Genomic DNA, 20,666 nt, shown 5'->3' on the forward strand with positions numbered 1-20,666 from the left:
TGATCTATCCTCATTTTTGAAAGAGCAACCTGTTATAGATAAAAATGGATATAGGGATTGTATTGTCAAATGAGTTAGGCTCTCCACTTTCATACTTAACGTGTAGAAATACTAGAGCTCTATGCAGATAAGAGAATTTTATACCTGCAAATATTAAAATTATTTGTTTGTGTAGACATGCAACTGCATTCTTCCACTAAGGATGTTTGCATGGCTAATTTACTTTCAAAATCCAATCCTAAATAACAAATTTCCTGAATGTGAGGGAAGCATGTATGTGGGCTCACAGACAAATAGTTGAAGTCCTGTATTTGCATATAAATGTGCACATAGATGGATGTGTGCCATCAGCTTAGTTTGAAAAAGAATGAATTTGGGGTCCTGCAGAAGAGCAGCCCCTTTAAACTCTCCCTGCAGCATTAATTCCACCTCTGTTAGACCCATCACTTCTCTCTGACCCAAAGCATGAGGCTCTTTATATTGGGTCATTTGACTAAGGTGAGGTACCTGAGCATCGGAGCACCTGATGGTGGAAAACCCACATCAAAAGCCTGTCGATGGGGTGAACTTCATTAGGCTTCTCTGGGCTTGAAGCTTTAATGGGAGGCACGGTCCCTGCCCGCGGCAGGAGGGAGACGTAGGGCTGCGGGGCCAGGGAGGCACTGGAAGGCTTCAGGGGACGTGGTTTTCCCCAGGTAAATCAAAACGTGAGCAATTGGGCACCTCTCATGTGAGCGTGATACTTGTCTGTATTAAATGGGAGAAGGTTTTTTTATCTGCGCCTCGTTGTTCCATGAGAAAATGCATTTTGAAGACATCTAGTATGCTGTGGAGTGATTTTTGGTGCGTTTTAAATCTCAGCTAGCGAGATTTTCAAAGGAATTTTATAAAGCTATTTGTGTGTTTATTGTACACTGAGCCCATGCTTGTAGTATCATGCTCTTTTTTCTAGCTGGTTAAGAAGCAAGTTATTTGCTTTTGGCTGAGGGAATTTCTGGGAGTATTACAAAGGATTTTTTAAAAATAAAAACTTTCCAAGTGGATATTATTCCATTATTTTTCCTCAAGTGTAAACAGTTACATTTGGAATAATACAATAAGCTTTAATTTCCTAATTTTTATCCGTCACAAAGTTTTGTGTGTTCCAAAAAAACTATTTCCAGACATTGTTAGCTTAGATTAGTTATTCATTAGTAGCCAAAGATTTCTTTTTTCAAAATTGGCAATAATAAGTTTTCATCTTTTCCAGTAAGCTGCTTTCACATGCAGCATTGAACAAGCACTTTCTTCCTCTTTGACAAACACTGTAAAAAACTTGCACATTTTCTGCAAAGGATACTCTGGGATATTAGAAAAATATAACACTTCCCTTCCTTTTTTTTCCATGATAAAGAATAATTGGTTTTGGCCAGCAATAAGTACAGCTTAGCAACTGTGTTTAGGGCAAGATTTTTAAAAGAGCGTAACCACCAATGTTTTCCATTGAAGCACGTAAGTAAATGTCCTGATTTTCAGAAGTACTCAGCAGTCAAGAGCTCCTTTGGGAGTCAGGTCTCCCACAGTGTACCGTGGTATTCCTCACAGGGAAACCGAGCATCGAATGCTTCTTTGAAAATCTGTCTACTTCTTTTAAGGGTCTAACTACAACTTGAGCAGTTCTGAAAATTCAGCCCCAGTGGTACTAATCACTTCAGAAAATCTGGCCCTTAGTCAGACAGAGCTAGCTTCAAAGGGTGAAAACTCCACTGGGCTTAGCTTCAGCTGTAAAATTTAATCATGGAGATGGTTTTCCCACACTCTTTCATTTGTTTCTGGGTAAATTCGATATGGGATATAAATGAGGGTTTGTGCCTGTTGCAATGGAGAAAATGTGGTAGGTGATCCCAAATTTTCAGACCCTGAGGTAGATGAGGCTGAAGTTTTCATTTAAATCGAGGTTCTGCGTCTCTAGATGCTTGAGTTGATTCAATTTCATGTTATATTAATTGACTGTAAGGCTCTAAAGAATGCTAAGTACATTTGATGACTTTCTATAATAATAAGCCAGTTAATTTAAGTTAGGTTAATAACTACTGTGACTTTAACATCTTGTGAATTACAAGTTTCATTTTGTTTTGTCTTTTAAAATTATAAGATTTACCTTAGTTTAAAGTTTTAATTCAATTCTCTATTCTCATGAAAAGCTGATCCTTTCATCGCTATTCTGCATCAGCAAATTAAGGTTAGAGGTTTGTTTTGATCCTGGAGTTATCCATGTCTTTCCATTACTGTGCATGCTTGGGGAACATCTCTGCTACTCAGAGAGGTATACAAGCTGCATCTGGCTCTAACAGAAATCTTGCTTCTGGATCCCAGATGACTGTCTGGGGATTTAGGTCACCAAACCTACTAGAGAATACAGGAATAATCTTGTTCCCTTTCTTGTTCTGGCAAAAATTATTTTCCTTATGTATCCTACTTTATGCTGAAGCAGAAGATTTCATTTTTTTGTGGTTAGCATTGCAAATGATGCATTAATGTTTTTTCCTTTAAGAAGCAGAAGATGAGGTGAATTTACCAAGAAGCCTAAAGCTGTTATGTAGAGCCCCAGTGATGCAAATTGCTTCACTTGGTCATAACCTTGCAAAGCCTTGCTGTAGCTGTGCATACCCAGGACCTGCAAACATGAAACAACCTGTATGGTAGGCATTTATATGAGCAAAGAGTAAAAGGGCCTTCCACCAGTTTTAGCTTTAGTTTTTGTTCTTGCAAGCGATTGTATGCCTTGAAAAGATTAGGAGAAAAAAACCCTGCTGCTTCTACTTCATGGGGTCCCCTTGAATCACTTTTTGATTCTTTGAATTCCTCCATAGCAGAGCCCTATGGTTGTGTGGGCCGTTGAGCAGGCAGAGTGCAGGCAAGAAACAAACTGGTGAAGACTTTAAATTCCACAGCATTTCCATGCAGAGCAGCACAGAAATCCGTAGTGCTTACTGTTATCTGTTGGGTCTAACACCAACCAGGAGAGTTTCCTGCAGTGTAAGATTCTCCTGCGGGATTTTAAACCCCTCCCAGAGTTAGGTTAATAGTTCCTCTTACCTTGCTGTGGCTCAGAAGAATTGTGATCGGTTCCCAGCAGCTTTTCCCTGTGAGGACAGATGCTGGAGTTTGGGTGTTTATGGAAGCTTAGGACTTGAGCAGAGGCAGAAGAGGAGGGAAGGCTCAGGTGCTGTGTCAATGCAGTGCCATGGTGCAGAACATGCCCTGTCATACCACAGGGTTTCCCTCCTCTGAGAAAGAAAGTGTCATGTACTTGGGGGGTTTTTGTTGCTTGGTTTGGGTTTCATTAGTTCTGGTTAATTTTTTTGAAGGAGATACTTGCTTATGATTGTTTTACTTGTTGAAGTTTGTTGCAAAAGACTTTGTGTGCTGAGAGAGTTTTTATCTGAATATTTATTGTCCAAATCTTTCTGAAATTTTAGCAGAGACTAACAGAGCTTGTGTGGTTTTGAAGAGTTTATTCTAGGCACAGGAGGAGAGAAGAACCAAAATGGTACAGTCCTGCTTTCAATTACATGTAAAAATAAGGTATAAAAAGTATCCTAGGCATGCTTTAGGGGTTCTGCTATGCAATTTCCACTAATATTAGTATCAAAAGATCACAAAAGAAAAAGCTCTTTCATTTACGGCCATCGCCTGTATATGCTTTCAGTGTTTCACGAGAAAACCTGTCCATTAGACTTTAAATGGTGCTTGTCACTGGTCTCATTTTAAAACAGTGTTGCTGGTAGCTTTTGCAATTCTTTATCTCATGTCTTACAAATTCTCTTTCTAAATATTCTCCTCATCTTCCAGGTTTATGTTGTAGTTGTCAACTTGGTGATTTTTACTATGTGCTATTTCTTTTTTTTTTCCTCACGGTTAGGTTTTAAGAAAAAAGAAAAAAAAAAACCTATGTTTTATTATTTCCATTATGATAGCAGTGGAGCTTGGTGACATCTAAGGATCAGGAAGCAAAAATGACATGGGAAGTTATGCTCAGAAGCACGCTGTAGCGATGGATTGAAATTCAGTTCTATCTGACACAGAGCAGGCAGCGGTGCCTTGAACAAGTGGCAGGCAATTCTTCTTCATTCCCTGCAATAACAGGAAAGTTATTAAACAGCTTAAACCTGATATCACAGTTAATACCTAGGAAAAGACAAAAATGTTTCAAATAAAAAGAGCCAGTTAAACATCATGTGCCCTCCTTTCCCCCAATATTAACTTTGAGCTGTGTCCCAAAAGCTCCAGCTAGTAATTAGATTCTCCTGCAGAAATGGAAGCTTTGACTTAAAAATGCCACAAGTGGTATGTGGTGCTTGGGGCATGTTCTCCTGTAACCTGCTGCTGATTTCAAAGGCAAGACTAATGAGCAGTTCCTTCAGGTGACTAGGCAGCTCAGGCTGCTGGGAAAAAGCAGGATAGATTGAATAAACTAATCTTCATTAGTAGCACTCAGCAAGAGAAACAAGGGCTTAGAGAGAAGGGACCAGGAGACAAGTGAAATGGAATTCAAGACTTTTATTTTATTAGCTGCATAGAGCTCCGTTCTTTTTACAATAAATGAGCTAATTAGAAGTTGGGTACATGCAGTGGGAGAATAAGGAAGAGTCAAAGAGCTGAGATTTCACTTCAGTGTTGATTTCATGTAATCTAAATATAATGTTAGTATTCTGACTAATTTAAATACTTGATTGCACTTAGCTTGGTAAAATGGTTAGGACTTCACTGTACTGAATGAGGTCCAACTGCAGCAGTCTATTTGTTAGGCTCAAAAAAGTTCTGTGATGATTTAGCTGGAAAAAAGTACCAGAAACTAGTTTGTGTCGCTACGTGAGCCTTTTACGTGGTTCAGTATTTGCAGTTATGAGTAGCTTTGGGGATGTGTGCTGTGGCCATGTTTTGCTGCCATTGCTGGCTTGAGGAGACTTCTGGGGGATGGCAACTAAGTGTTGCAGCCCCTGGTTTCAGCAGGGAGGGTGTCCTTGCATCTCTGCGCTTGTGCATCCCTAGCTAGTGTAATGGCCCTGTGGGCAATGACCAGCCAGCACAGAGACATCACCTGTGGTTTTCTTCTGTCCTGATCCAAAGACGGACCCAAGATCAGGCTCACCTGAGTGGGCCTGGAGCTATTTCTGCTTCTGATCACTTTGGTAGCCGGTGTCTGTGGGACAAGATCCAGCATGATGCACATTGCAGTTCTTCCATGGAAAAAGCAACATATACACCCATTAACCATTGAGTTGCTTAGGAGCAAGCAGTAATTCATCCTTATACTGAGGTATTCTGGGGATATTGCAACTTCTAGTCTTCCACAGCCACTTTTCTGGGGGATAGACATATTTGCATACTTCCTAATTCCCTGCTTATTCCAAAAATAGATCTATATTTTATATTACTTGCACAGTTAATTTGAACTTTTATTTTGCTTACATAGTAATGAAATCAGTTTACATAATAATTCTCTTGTTCCCTTGACAGTCCTTATTGCCTAGACATGCTGGGTTTTGTTACCTTACATGAACCATTAATTGGAATCTGATGTTCTTGGCAGGAGTACAGTCACAAATGACAGTGTCATACATCTGTGCTTACTGTGGGGGGAGTGTCTCAATTTTAAAATGTGAGCAGAACCTCCAAATAAAATCAGTCTTAGAAAACAATTTTGGATATAGTCTGTTGTTGCAATATACAGGAAAATAAAAAGTTCTTTGAAAAGTAATTTTCCCAGAATATCACTGGGAGTCTCTTTTTAGATGCCCAGGTGTTAATATTTTCTAGATTATTCTCTACACTTTTTTGAGGCAAATGACCAGCTTATGCTTTACAGTTGTACAGCACTGAGTGTGACAGGGTCCTGCTCCATGGCCGGGCCTCCAGGGTATAACAGTAATAGAAACAGATATCCACACGGCTGCTGCACCAGTGTTAACGTTTTTTACTCTTCATTTCATCTGACTACAAAACAACATCGTGGTTATTGTTGAAAACAAGGCGTTAGTTGTTTAGCTGCAAAATATAGGGAAGTTCCCTCCTCACAAAGAAGAAAATCCGTTAATGGCAGAAGATGCATGCCAATGAATGACAGTGCAAGGCTTTGCTCCCAGCAGGGTTTGACTTGGTGGAAAATGGTGACGTCCTTGTTTCAGACCTGTCACCTTCTGTTTGGGGGGGTGGTAGTGTTTCAGTCATTAAAAAAATCCTCAGTTTGTTCTAGTTTTCATAAACTGAAACAGACTGATTGCTGAGAACTGTCAGCTCCTAGACGTGATGGCCATGTTGGCTATTGAGATGGTCACGAGTGCCCAGAGATCAGATGTCATTTGGGATGCTGAAGCCATCATTTGATGTACATTTTAATCCAGTGCTGTTCTCAAAAGAAGGAATTTTTTCATCTCCCCCGCTTGGTCATCTTCCCCTCTCTGCTTGTTCCCTGTCCCAGCTCATGTTGTTCTTCAGCCTTGCAGCAAGTTGGACTGGGACTGTCCTCTGCTCAGGGTATTCATGGCCACGTACATGCAATAGCCGGAACCTGTCTCTCTCTTCATCCATTTCACGCATCTCTTCGTAAACACCTTGCTAGCCTCCATTAAAAGGGAGCATAGGGCTTCCTCCCTGCATGTCCACCCACTGGTGTCCTGCTTGCTGTCTTTGAAAAGCTGAGCAGTGTTACCCTTTCTCTGAAGGCCCATTAGAGATGCTTTCATGGAAGAGAGACAGCTGCTGCCATTTACACAGTGACTTCAGTGCCTGCGAAATCCAAAGATCTGGAGATGAAACCGAGCCGACACAACCTAGACTTGAGACAGGATGGGGGGAATATCAAAAACTGTTTGTGAATTCCTTCTAGAGAAGTTAAAATTTTACTTTGGGGGGAGCAGAGTATTCAGGTGCCCACTCTGCATTGCTGACAGCCAGGGGAGCCTGCGCTGCTGAAGGAGGTTTCCAAACGTGAATCCCTGGGTCTTGCTGCTGGGCTGTAATTGTGTTGTTAGCTTCTTGGAGGAAGTACTAAAAGCAGAATCAGACTGCAGGCAATCCAGAGAAGATGTCTACACATTGCCTTAACAGCTGTACAGAGGTATCTGAAGTGGGCATTGAGGCTTGATTGTCACACCTGGTGGTAAACCTCATTTGTTTTAAGAAAAGGCAAAAAAAATGCAGACGCCGTGTCAGGGCTGCCTTCAGAGGGTGTTTGCCATTGTTTTCCTCGCTGCGCATTCGTCTTTCTAGCATCTGTCTTGGATTGACTGCCTCGGAAAAGGCATTTACAAGTAGAATTGAAGAGAGTGTACTTAAAAGCCAAATATGGGTTGTTTGTTGTAAAGCAGCCGATAGATAGTTGGCAAGACACCAAAAGGTCCAGACACTAATCTAATTGTTTACAGCTCATGGAGAGATTAATCCACAAGATTGGATGCCCTCATTTCCTTTACGCATTACAATGAATATGTGAGATGCCAAACCCCATGGGGCAGCAGCAGAAAGAAAAATGGCTCCATTTCAGTGCAGTTATTGTTTCAAGTTTAGAAATATATTGATTCTCTTTGGGTTTTGATAAGAATATAAATGCAAAGTGCCTTGCTTACCATCAGAGTATTCTTGTTTCCTAGCCTCAGTAAAACAAAATTGTCCTTTCTTATTTTAGTGTACTATAATGCTCTGCAAAATTCAGATCAAACATAGGAAATAAAATGTATCGAAGACACAGTGAAAATGGTCAGGATACACTTGCTGGCTTGCGAGGACAAGCAAATGCTCCACATTTCTGAAAAATGGGCAAACCTACCCACAGATGTCCAGGCTGGTGAGCTCTGAAAATCTTGACTGCTCTAAGATGCCGTGCATTGGAACAGAAGCTCTGCAAAGGGAAAAAAATCAACCCCAGTATTGCCTGGGTGACCGGTGAGAATAAACCAAACACTGCTGAGTGGCTGTTGCAAGCAGGATTTCTGTGAAACAGGCTTTCTCTGAACTGAAAGTGGAGCTCAGGAGCAAACAGTACTGTGGGGCTATATACACTTTGAAGAGCGAATAATTCAATGAGATGCAAACGTGGCTAATCTGCAGGGTATGCTCCTGCCTCCCTCTGCCCCCCTGCATTGATCTGGCAGAAACACGGGAGCACAGCCATGCCGGGACGTGCAGCCCCAGCTGCCAGGCACCGGGGGTAGCACTGGGCAGCGCACTTTGTCCTGGAGAAAGGGGATGTTTCATCCTCGTGATACCAGTCACACTGCTAGTGATCCTGAAAGGAGTCGCTCCTTTTGCTGGTGAGGAAAATTACGGTGACTTTGGCCAGAAGCAGGATTTGGGAATGCTACCTGCAGACCAGATAATAACACCTTGGTCCTGCAGACCTGTTAACCTCTGACTGACTGGCTGAAGCGGAAAAGTGTTCATGAGCAAAGTGTGTGTGCATGTTTGCCAGCTAGTGGGCCTGTGAGCTGTTTACTGGTCATCACAATACTTTGTTGATGAAATTTTGCTACAGTTGCAAAGAATTTTCAAAAAGCTAATGGGATTGAGATATATTTATTCCGATGTTGCAATACCTGGCACATTTGGGGGAAGAAAATTAATATCCTGAACTAGTCTTTGCAGTGTTTCTAATTCCTTGACTAAGCACGTCCTCATATATCATTTTACTTTACCAGCTTTTGGGAAGAAGAGAATGTTTTGCCAGTCAGGACTTGTTTTGACTTAGTTTTTAATAATATCAGTCAGCACCATGTTGCCTGAAAGTCTGAATCTGACAAAACTTTAGTTTTAAATGGGCTGCTTTTATGAGGTCATGTGTAGACTCATTGCTCCTGAATCAAGATCATAAATGTGTAATTTTAATAACATTCAGTGAGAATAAGCATTTGCGTATCCTTGGAGAAACTGTTCTCTGCTGCATAGTTCAGCTATTTCAGCCATGACGTGGAGGGGGCATTTCAAGATTTGCACGTCGCTTAAAATTTTGTACTTTGCAAGGGAGGGTATAGAAAGAAATAGTGCAAGTAAGTATTTTTTCTCTGTAGTGCAGTACTTCTCCCAAGGTAGAGAGAGAGTGACGGTATCAAGCATATCCAAAGCCAGGATTTCTGTGGTGCAAAAACCAGTTTGGGTGTTGAGTTGAAAGCTGGTCATTGATGTACATGAAAGCTAAGTGAGGGACTGATGAGAGAGAGGTAACTGTACAGCATGGTTTCAGTCCTCTACTTCCCAATTAGTTTTTGTATTTTGGGTCTCTTATGGAGCAGTTGGCGTAGGAGGGTCTTGATAAAAGGTCACCACGGATTGCCTTTCTGTCTGTCAGAACCAGTGTTTCTTCCGCAGGGAGTGGAGCGCATTGACCTGCCAGGGCTCAGGAGCCTGCGCACCGCCCGCAGCCTGGAGCAGGGCATGGTGCTGACTATCGAGCCAGGCATCTACTTCATCGACCACCTCTTGGACCAAGCCCTTCATGATCCTGCGCAGTCCTGTTTCATCAACAATGATGTCCTGCAGCGCTTTAGAGGATTTGGTGGGGTGAGTAATTCTTAACCGGATGGTTTTCTGAAATTGGTTTTCTGTTTGTTTGCCTTTACTCTGTACTTGAGAAGAAATCTTTTGGAAGTTGTAATGTATTGCACGTAGGGCAGTTCCTGAAGCAGCACCTTGGGCCATTTGACCCTGCAGACAAACTGGGGGGGGACGGGGTGTGTGTTATTTTTAAATGCAGTTTTATACTTCTGAGATCTGATTAACGATAGACCCATATTTTTCTGTTGATTGAAATACTTTCTGCCAGCACTGTACAGTGACTTGCCAGGTAGGTGTTTTGTCCAATGTGTGAAACATGTACGTTATGAAATACGAGACTAAGGTCCATGTTCCAGAGTTAGCTTCCTTGACAGCAGCACAGTCTGGTGCTCCCTCCCAGGGCAGAAGAGCCCGATGCTGTTTTTAAGTCAGGGAGGCAGTAGAGAAAAACAGCAATATTGCTCTTACTGGACCATTGCCAGAATGGCGCAAAATGTGTGAATGTAAAGCTTTCCCTTTTCCAAGGGAATGGCCGATGGTCTTCACGGGGACCCGTGCTCAAGGTATCGCACTGCAGGCTCAGGCAGCAGAGTGTGCGCAGGAGGGTTGGCTGACTCGGGAGGTGGCCGTGATCTGGGCGATCATTCCCATGCAGGCAGCTGCTGTGCAAGTTAGAGGGGCCTTGTTTCTCCATGCTCTCCAGGGCACATTTCCCATTCAAAGCCACCGCCCTCACAGAGCGTTTAGCAAGTTGCAGTGGCTTCCAGTGGGTTTTCATTTTAGCAGGGCGAGCATTTGAAGGGTGCCGCATTGTTCTCCGAGCTTCCGTATTCATGCACAGAGAAGATAGAGCAGGCAGCTGCAATGCCCCATCCTCCTCATGGCTTTTCTGCTAAGTCTCAACAAAGCTAACAATCACTGGCAACAGCGGTGATTTTCTGGTATGAAAAGTCACTCATTAGGAATTGTCTGCTGCTCCCACCGACTAATTTATCACTGTACACCAGCCATGAGAGGGTAATTACTGTAACGCTTTTGGTCTGAGCTGGCTTTGAACCACCAACCCTGACAGAAAAGCTGTGTGTGCCATCGCCAGTCGCGTGAACCAGCCGGGCTCCTGGGCAGCCGCCCATGGAGGCTCCCCATATGATGTGTGTGCAGCCTTATCCAGAGATGCGGGACTTCACCCTCGCTGGTATTTAATTCACTGCTGAGGTTTGGGATGTTACTTCTCTCTGTGTTGTTTCTTTATCAAGACTTGCCAGCCAGCCAACTGAGATACTGGTGAACAAAAGGCAGCTAACTCTGCATTTTCTAACTGTGAGCACATTATATATGGCACCGCACGCTGAAGCGTATTTTAAAGGAACACTGTAATGCACTTGTGTAGCTTGACACTGCAACAAAAACAGGTTTAACTGTCTTGTAAACACTCTGTAGGAGTTTTTCGGCAGTTGCCTTGATTCCTAGTGACCTTCCTCTGGAAATGCTCAGCAAAGCCCACGTTTTTCCATGACTTGCTGTGAATGCGCACTCCAGCTCTGCAGCTTGAGGCGTGCATGTGGCTCACCTGCTGCCTGTGTTGGCATGGAATAGGAGTGACAGCACAGGATCTCTACCTTGGTAGTAAGTTGCTGGATCAGGCACTTTTGTTCCAGAGATTTCAAGCAAAGTCTAACTTTCTCCCCTGTTTTTTGCTTAGCTTCCTGTAATGATGACTTGTAAGGAGAGCTAGCCAACAAACTTTGCTAAAAGGGGGAGCTGCCCAAAAACGATTGAGCAAAAATCTAAATCTCTGATCCCCCTGTGAACAATACATTTTACTTAGAGAGAAAAAAATAGTAATACACACATACCCTGAGCCAGATGTTGTCACTTGATTTTGTCCAGGAGAAGAATGGAAATAAAATGTGAGACTGAAGTACATCCGAATATTTCTGAATTCTACACAAAAGCTGAATTATAATGCAATCAAAATTAATTTTTCCATCTTTACAATTCTGACTTGATTCTGCATAAATAGAAGATGCAAATTGTGCTGTGTAGCGTGCCTAGTTATCTACATGCTGGTTCATTCTAGTTTATCCAGAATAAGTAAGTATTTCTCTCAAAAGCATGTCAGAAAACTTTCTCTCCACATGATTAAAAAAGATCTTGTGAAGCCTAGTGCTGTTACTGACAAATACTAATAGTACAGGGGTTAGTACTGGTGTCAGTTCTAGCTAAAGAGCTCACCACAGCCTATCCAATCTTCCTTTAGGTTTAAAAGAAAAATACATTCTACAAAAGGAAATAAGTAGTCCATTTCCCTCTGCAGAGCTCAGCACTAATTAAAATGTTCTTAATTCGGTTTAGTTTAATTCACTTCAAAAATGAACTTAAGTTAACCAAAGTAATTCTGGGTAAGACTGTCCACACAGGGGATTTGTGGATTTTAATGAATTCACCTTGAATTCATGTCTTCTTTGGGCTTTGGATAATTTTCTTGACTGTGACAAGTCTCTGCATTGAGAAGAGAAGCTCTTTTGCCATGCCAAAAAGGGCAAGACCGTAGCCATTTATTGTAATTCATGCTGCCTGGTATTAGCCATAAAGAGATTGTAAAAGCTGCAAGAGCAGGAAAGAATGAGAGAGCACAGGAGGTTTTCCTTCGCCTGCTCTGCATTGCTGCCGGCGTGTGGGGCGTGTGCTGGCAGCACCGGCACCGCTCCCGCGCACACTCGGAATAGGTCCGTCGGCAGCCCAGCCTTCCTATGTCCCTGTAACACAGACGCCCGGCCATCGTGGCTGTGACTGCTGCTCAGGGACCTCGTAATTTGGGCTTTTACCAAACAAGAGCTGTTCTGGGTCACATACAGATCCCTCTGGAGGGAGGCAAGAAGTTTTGCTAGGGCATCTGCTTCTGAGAGCACCGGCTGCCCTGTCTGAAGCCCTAAACTCTTTACTTGACAGCCGTTGAGATCGATCCTTCACAAGCTTCCTCGGCCAATTTTGGGAAGTCGGTCACATGTACTTCAGTTCTCCATCTGCAAAACTAAGGTCCAATTTACTGAGGTCATAAATTCTGTGGGGCAAGGGCTGCCGTCGGGCACTGTGCCAGTGCCCGTCACAGGGCACCTCTGCTCTGCCTGGACTCTACCCGCGCCGCTCTCATAAATAAACATAGATGTGCAAATAGAGGTATGTGTATACGGTTGTATATATTGCTCAGGAAAAGCAGCCGATTCCTCAGGGAAGGGGAAATACCGACTCCAAATGCTGCCCTTTAGGGTTTGACATTTCCATTCTTCATAAGCTGATTACTGATTCATGCAGTTCATATGATGTTTTCTCAAAGACCCAGTAAAACTGTTCCATCTCTTTTTGGCCTGAAATATTCAGTCTCTTTTCAGTCTTTATTTTTCCCTAGGATTTGTAGAACTAGCTCTAGACTTAATACGTTAAAACTCATTTGCAGATTTTTCTCATTTAAAAGTTAAATAGATTTACAAAGCCCAGGACCTTGCAGATCCGCTAATACTACAATATTTTTCAAAACAATAGTACTTCCCTTACTCAGGAACAAATGTTAAACCAAATAAAAAGCAGGATATTTAATTGCTTCTACCTTTGGTTCACAGAGCCATGCAGTTGTCTCTGTCCTGATTTTTATTTTTCAGAAGGTTGAGCTCTGTTTCTGGGTTTATGGTGAATGTGTGTTGTGGAATGAAATAGTTTACTAGGCAATAAACGTTATGCTCATCTGCTTTTTAATATTTCATATTATGCAGCAGTAATAATGCTACACAGCATTTTTTTGAAAAGTTTTCATAGAAAAGCAGTTGTCATAATGAAATACATAGCTTTCTTTAAAGTTCTTATAAGAAAAGTGATAGTTGTAGGCAACCCAAAACCAGCAACTAGTTGCTTATAAACCTTCTTTAACCCTTTTCTCTTAAGTTGTCTAATTAACATAATTAGGTTAAGGTAAGAGCAGTTGTTTCTAACCTGTATTTAGCTTATAGTTTATTGCTTCTTTCTGAGCCTGGATGAAGGGACTGTGTGCCTGAAGCTTCTTTTTCCAGCCGTATCAGTTGATCTAATAAAATACGTGATCTCACCCTACTAATCTTGATCCTCTTTTATAAAATATTTATATGTGGACCTTTAAAATAAAGTGTGCCTTACATGAGGACTTGCTTGTGAATAAGAAGAGGAAAGACTGGCAGCATGGGCTGAGAAAGAGTCATTGTGTAGCACAGAGCCTATTAGCCTTGACAGAAAACAGCTTGGCGTTGACACTTTGTGTAACGTGGTAACAGGAAAAGTGCTTTCCCCAACCCTGCAAGGTACCTGCCTATCCCTGGGTTTGACATAAGGGCAGCTCTATTTCCTGACCAGTTTCCCTGAAATACAGAAGTTGAACCCTGCTCGTGCTAAGTTTGCTCTATTAAGAATTATTGGTGAGTCGAAACAAGTCCCCTTGGCTACATACATCTGCCTCTGTAGGATACCAGCTATAAAAAGAGACACGTGGATCCTTCAGCCGGACAGAAGCACATGTGCTAATTTACTTTGTGGGGTAGCATGTGTGGCCCACGTCCTGTCATCGTTTCCCAGGCGAGTCTCGCGCTCTAAATCTTGCAGTGATAGTATTGCTGCTTTCCACAGCCATAATGAAACAAATGCTCAATAGATTAAAAAAAAAAAAGGAGACATGTCACCAGTGGTATTTTTTAATCACATCTGGGATCTGTCATCATGCAAATCTGGACTATTTAATTGGCAAAAATTGTTTCTTGATTCTCAAAACCCTTTTATATATATCATCATCCAAAAGAAATGAATGAGTGCTACAACCCCCTTCCCTTGGAAGATAACACAGGAGGCTCTGGGGAGCATGACTGTATTAGTAAGTCAGGACAAAGTGCGAGGCTGTATATATAGCTGACAGCAGCCCTGGTATTTAACTCCTATGCTGTCCTTGGCTATGCCTGCACAGCCCTGCTTTGGGACAGAGTTGGGTCCACTGAGTCGAGCCACTTGATGGTCTGTTGCTGGCATTAGGCAGTTGTGCAGTCAGGTCTATCTAGACAGATCATGCCACTACCCTCGATAAGAAAAAGGCATTTTAGGGACAGTCCTGGCTTTCCTGGCCACCTCACCTTTGCCGAAGTGCTTTTTGAAGCGTGCCATTTCACACCAAAAAAGCAAAGCCTCCCCTGGGATGTTTGCAGAGCATGCTGAAAGCTGCTGGTACAACAAACCTCACACCTCAGTTTGCTGTTCCTTTAAGCTGTGTTCGATTCCAAACCACTCCGTAGCCCTGAAACAAGCAGCACTGTTGAACAAAGAGCCTGCAAACAGGGACAGCTCTGAGAGCAAGTTTCATAACCACTGTCCCCCGCTGGGAAAGGCAGTCCCAAGCCAGTGAGCCTTGCCAGGCAGATCCAGCATCTTTTGTCCATTTGGATAGAAGACAAGACCAAATGCCAGGCTCTCCTGTAGGGAAGGTTTTGCAGGTCCTCTGAAGCTGCTTCTTGCTGCTGCTGAGTATAAGCTCAGGGTGAAGCATGGAGTGTGTGAGGAAAAGAGCAAATGCAAAAATTTCCTCCCCCTTGAGAACCTGTGTTCCTCTGCACTTGTGTTGCTTTTAGGCAAAGGAAAAATGTGCACTGAGAGTGAGAAGTCTGTCTTCTCTGTTATGGCAAGCACCCATTTCAGGTGAGATTCATCCAGGCAAGACAAATGGTTAGACCCTGGAGAAAGAGCAGGAGCTTTCCCAGGATGATGGTTGAGGCCCCATGGGAGTGGTGGGTCTGTGCACCTCCAGCTACATCCCAAAGACCATTTGGAGTTGCTGATGGTGAGCAGGCTGGTGCGACAGTGCTGGCTCTCCTGCTTGTCACAGCAGTCCACAGCTGTGGATTGATTATATGATCTAACATTTCTCCTATACGATGAGTTGCTGTGTGTGGCACTCCAAACTGATGGGTTTCCCCATCTTCCCCCATTTGGTAACTCTCAGTTCCCCAGCTTAGGTGGCTCCAGCACCCCCATGTGCTCTCCTTATTGAGGGTGTCTCGCTTCTCACCTCCACCAGGATCTCCCTTCCTGGACTCCTTAGCCAGCCCCACCTCTCTTTGTCCATTTTTTGTCAACCCTGTCTTGCCTCACTCTATCTTCCTTTCCCTGGTTCCTTTCATCACTCTAGCTCCATTTTCCAGCTCCTTCCCCATCCTGATTTTTTCTTGTGGCCTAGATAGGGTACAGCATTGACAGACACCTTGTCCCACTTGTTCTTCCCCCTCCCTCTTTGGCTTTCATCTGCTCTGCTTCTAAGTCAGTCTGTCCTCTGAAAGAGTGCCGAGGTATTGGTGAAGGCATGAAACACTGAAGTGGAAAACACCAAGAATTATTTTTTTTTTTTTTTTTTTTTTTTTTTTTGCTAATCTTACCGGTTAAGCAGATGAATTGTGGCTGATATTTCTCTGTAGCAGATACACTGGGGAATTTCTGCTCAAGCAGGTGAAGGTTTGTGAAGCCGGCAGTGCTCAGGAAGAGGCACTCTCCGTAGGCAGAGTAAGCTCTACCTTTGGCTGGCCTGCCCTCTGCTCTTGGACTTACTTTTGCACTAACATTTTTACTTTCCACATCAGTGCTGTGCCCAGCTCCGTTTACACTGGTGTGCTTGCCAACGTGATCCTTTGGCTTTTACCTCGTCACCAGATCTGTCCCCTGGATTCTGGCACTTTTGCAGGGCTTGCCTGGTACCAGCAGGTTTTTGGCAGGGGCTGGTCCACCCAGGCAGGCTGTGCCCAGGCCCGCGACCCCACAGGACAGATGCTGGGGGCTGCTGCAAGGCAGAGGGCACAATTCACCTTTAGATGCAATGTGACCGTCTTGCTGAATCCTTGGGTTACTTTTTGCTCAGCTGGCTAAATTCGAAGCAATGAATCAAAAAACCCACCCTGTTAAAAACTGTTCAAGTGTACAGAGCCGTTCAATGTGTTGCTGATTTCCTCTTCTGCAGCAAGGCACCGGCCTTTCAGGCACACGGAGTGCAAAGAGCCTCAGGGCTTTCAAATTTACAGCTGTCCAAATCAAATGTGTGAACTCAATGGAGTTTGTTTATTTAATTCTGCTTTATAATACACTTAACTTGATACCAAGTAAAAGAAATAATCTGGCAAAGACATCATTAAACAGTTTAATAAGGACTGGATGACTCATTTTGTTTGAACAAATGGATTATTTTGCAATCAGAAGTACAAATGTTAACCAGCTTTATTTTTAGTTGAAAATGTCAAGAGGTCAGAAACAATTAAAGCAACTGTAAGGTGGGAGTCCCCAGAGTTTGTGTTCTCTTGGATTTTACACCTTACTAAAATTGCTTTTATTGCAGCTTAGCGACTTGCTAACATTTTTCTGATAAGATAACGGGAAATGACTGTGTAGGCATATTTACTGGTAAGAAGAGATTAGAGTCAAACAGAAATGGAGCATACTTTTCATTTTAACAGAACAAGAGCTGCAAAACAGAGCTTTTTCCTTGCATGATTTGAAATGTAGTGATTGTATTTTAAAAGGAACGTCTGACCTGCTTAGGACTTTCCTACCAGCTCAAAATTCAATGTTTTGAATATCAGCTACAAGCTATTTCACGTAGCAGTTCCTTCTTTTAATGTTTATTGTATTTAGAGAAAAGAGAATGTGATGTTTAAGTGCAAAGAGCAGCTAACTGCAGCTCAGCAACAGGACCGCTTCGAGAACTGGCACTTTGGGCATCAGGAGGCACTGCTGTTGAACCTCTCCGTAGCAAGCCATGCGCTAGCAAGGCTGGAGGCAAATTCAGGGGAAGATGTTCCTTTTGCTGCTCCTGATGTCAGGAGGTTGAGCTTTATTGGCCCCATGTAAGGACACAGCATGAGCTCACCGATGCAGCATCTCGCTCAGCCTGTCCCTAGTGCACCCGAGGTAGCAGAGGCACCACCCGAGTCACCTGCGGGGCCACCACCTCCTGCGGGGCTGCTCTGCCGGGTGTCACCATGGACCTTGTGGGATCCCAGGAGGGTGGCAGGAGCCGGTGGCCCTGGGGGGATTGGACCCTACACAGCTCTGCGCCACGGTGCTGGTGACGATGGGCAGTTCTGGTGCTTGCGGGATGTTGCTCTGCCTGGTGTTGCATCAGCACCACGGACTGAAACATGCCCTGTGCTCTCGCTGCTGTCACTGCCTGATGTGCTTCTCATCCCCAGCTGGAATACCTTAGTAACCATGTGTTCTCTGTAACAGGTCCGGATCGAGGACGACATCGCAGTGACAGCCAGTGGAATGGAGCTGCTAACGTGCGTCCCGCGTACTGTTGAAGAAATAGAGGCTTTCATGGCAGAAGGCCAAAGCGGTGCCAAGTCATTTGACTGCCTCTCCAGCCAAAAGCAGTAAACTTCAGGATGATACTTACTGTCTCACACTAATCAGTCATCGTTCTGATTTAATGCTGCAGCATATAAAATAAAATGCATCCAATCCTTAATAGCAAGACAGGCAGGCAGGCTATTAACTGGAATGATTCATTCATCAAAAATGAAGGTAGAAGACTTCAGCACTTGATATCCAGGTAACTCAAACGCTGTTGCTTGCAATCAGCAGTTTACATTACCATGTGCCACTTGAGTAACCCTGCTGCATTATCAGTGGGGCTTACACTTCTGTCAAATCTCAACTCAGACATATCTTGCAATTAAATCTGAATTTTGATGATTGGGACTCTCTAAAATACCAAACAGATTATCTGAATGCTGTCAGCAATTGTAACAATCTAAGTCCTTTCTTAAACTTCATCACAAGTACTGCACAAAACATAGAAGAAAAATCAGGTGTTCTCAGTGGACATAATGACACTTATATTTTTCTTATGGATCTTATTTCAGTGTCAATGGAGTAAGCAGAATCAAATTTTTATTAAAATTCAACCTTGGCATCACTTACACTCACAACTTTGTCATCATTATGCTCTTCTGCTCCCGTTCCTGCTTCTTTATCTGACCTTTCTACCAATTTGTGCTCTGGAAACTTTGACCCTTCATTAGCCAGATTTTTCTGCTGTGGGTAGTGGGTGTACTGACCCTTCACACACAGCCCATGGCTTCTTAGGTTTGTCCATCTATTTGTTCCTTAAAAACATAAGACTGCTGTGGTGTTCGCGAGCCTTAGAAATTGCAAGCAGGGGGTATCTTTGCTGCAGGGCTCAGGGTCATTCAGCAGCATATGCTGTGCAGAATGACAGAGTTATTTTTAACTGTCCGTTGTTAGCCGGTTCAGAATTAAATCATGTAAATTTTATTTGGATACACCACAAACATATTAATAATGATCATAAAAATTATTTTCCATTCATACAGGATTTAAATTACCCAGAGAAGCCTTTCTTTACTGTAGGTGTTCATCAGCCTGCAGGAGAATAAATACGTTTCTTGCATCATAAAATAGCACTAGTTGCTGTAACTACATAAAAATAATCTTGCTCCCTTTATGAACACATCAAAACTCCTGTTCGGTCTTCAGGCTCCGTTGCACAGTTTGGCTGCAAAGGCACTTCAGAACATCCCTCTGCTGTGTCAGGGGGAACCAAAGTCACAGCAGGGTGTCGGGGCCTTTCTGGGTCTTACCACTTGCCAGATGAGGATTTTCCTACTATGAAGGGATCAGCTGACTTGACGATCTCAGCATCTCAGTTCTGTTGCTCACATCCTGGAGCTGGCACACAGGCAATGGGACCAACTGTGAGCTTCTGGGTGCCTGCAAGTGCCTGTCTTACATGGGGCGTACAACGCAACATGAGCTTGGATAGTGTCAAAAACTACTAGTGTTGCTGTCTTCGTGCCCCCAGCCGGGACTGGATTTAGGTCCGAAATAATCTCCTTAAAAATTGTCAAATGTGCTGCTCTACAGAGAGCTCTTTTTGCTAATTGGGTTGATCTGTGTGACGAGAACCTGTTTTTTATTCGTAACAGCTTGGTGAACATTGCTAAATAGGAAACTGCATGTTGGAGACTAAAGAAACACATTGTGAAATAATCCAGGGGACTTTGCTCCTTATGTTTAATGTAATGTCGCTTCTTTAACAAATGAGCCTACTTACATTTTTTTTAAAGGTTGCTCGACATTGGATTGTAAGAGGTAAGTGCAGGAGGTCTCAACTGGGAATGGGAAGGGGCGAGGAGGGGAGGGTGTGAGATCAGCAGCTTGGATGTGCAACTGGGCTGATGCTTCTTTCTGTGGCAACTGCAAGTCTCATACCTCTGAAATGCAGTACTTACGAAGAGAGCATCAGGCTTTGCTTTGGTAGCTTTGCAGATAGGAGAACACAGAAACTACACTGGCACTGCTCTGGACTCGTCTCCTCTTAAAACTCAGAAGGTTTTTTAAGTGCAAGACGGTGCTCGTGGCCTCAGCCTTGTTCCCTCCACATCCAAGTGCTTTCCTGTGGCATGCTCTGAACACACCCATGGGATCGCTCACTGCTTTGGGCACTCTGAAACCTGCTGCTACGTGGGTTCAATAGCAGTTACTATTTTAAAGTAACACTTCACAGATTTTCAAAAAAAGAGTTTGGAATTGTTTCAACTAAGCCGTAACCCCAGTCTAGTTAATAGGCCTTTCCCTGCCTGTGAATAATCTTGGCAAATATTGAGCTCTGCTGCTGTAGAACAGGTCGAGCAATCTGGCGGGCTGCAGGAGGCAGAACTGGTTCTGCTTTGACATGTACCAGCAAACAAACCCTACCACAAGTTCTGGGGGGAAAGCACTCGCTCACGTAACTGGCTTCTCTGGTGTTTTGCTTGCCCGAGACATGGATGCGTTTTGGTCTGGGATGGTGCACCATCTCCCATTTTCCTTCATAATCAGGCCCATGAACTTGGTGAATGTAAATTTCATTCTTCCTTCCAGAAGTCTGTTCTGTAATTATGGTAGTTTTTATTCACTTAAACCAAAAGTGAATTAGAACTTTTTTCTAAATTAGCGGGGGCGAGGGGGGGAGTAAGCCTCTAAATAAAGGCAAAGTGGTATTTAATACACTTAAAATGTTATTAGTGGGAGGAAAATACAGGTCATGACAAACTTTCTTTTTGACTGCATTAGGATATTTTAGA

At 43.2% G+C, this 20,666-nt stretch overlaps 1 protein-coding gene across 3 annotated transcripts in view; it reads left to right on the forward strand.

Annotated features, from left to right (window-relative positions):
• Positions 1-18,497, forward strand: part of PEPD (peptidase D) — a 176,274-nt gene extending 157,777 nt beyond the window's left edge. For all 3 annotated transcript variants that reach the window (XM_052798252.1, XM_052798251.1, XM_052798250.1), the window contains 2 exons: positions 9,346-9,537; positions 17,806-18,497. In XM_052798252.1, coding sequence (XP_052654212.1) covers positions 9,346-9,537; positions 17,806-17,955 — 342 coding nt within the window. In that variant the 3' untranslated portion in view covers positions 17,956-18,497. The remainder of the gene's footprint in view (positions 1-9,345; positions 9,538-17,805) is intronic.
• The last annotated feature ends 2,169 nt before the right edge of the window (positions 18,498-20,666 follow it).

Source organism: Harpia harpyja, chromosome 9 (genome assembly GCF_026419915.1).
Source record: "Harpia harpyja isolate bHarHar1 chromosome 9, bHarHar1 primary haplotype, whole genome shotgun sequence".
Lineage (NCBI taxonomy): Eukaryota > Metazoa > Chordata > Aves > Accipitriformes > Accipitridae > Harpia > Harpia harpyja.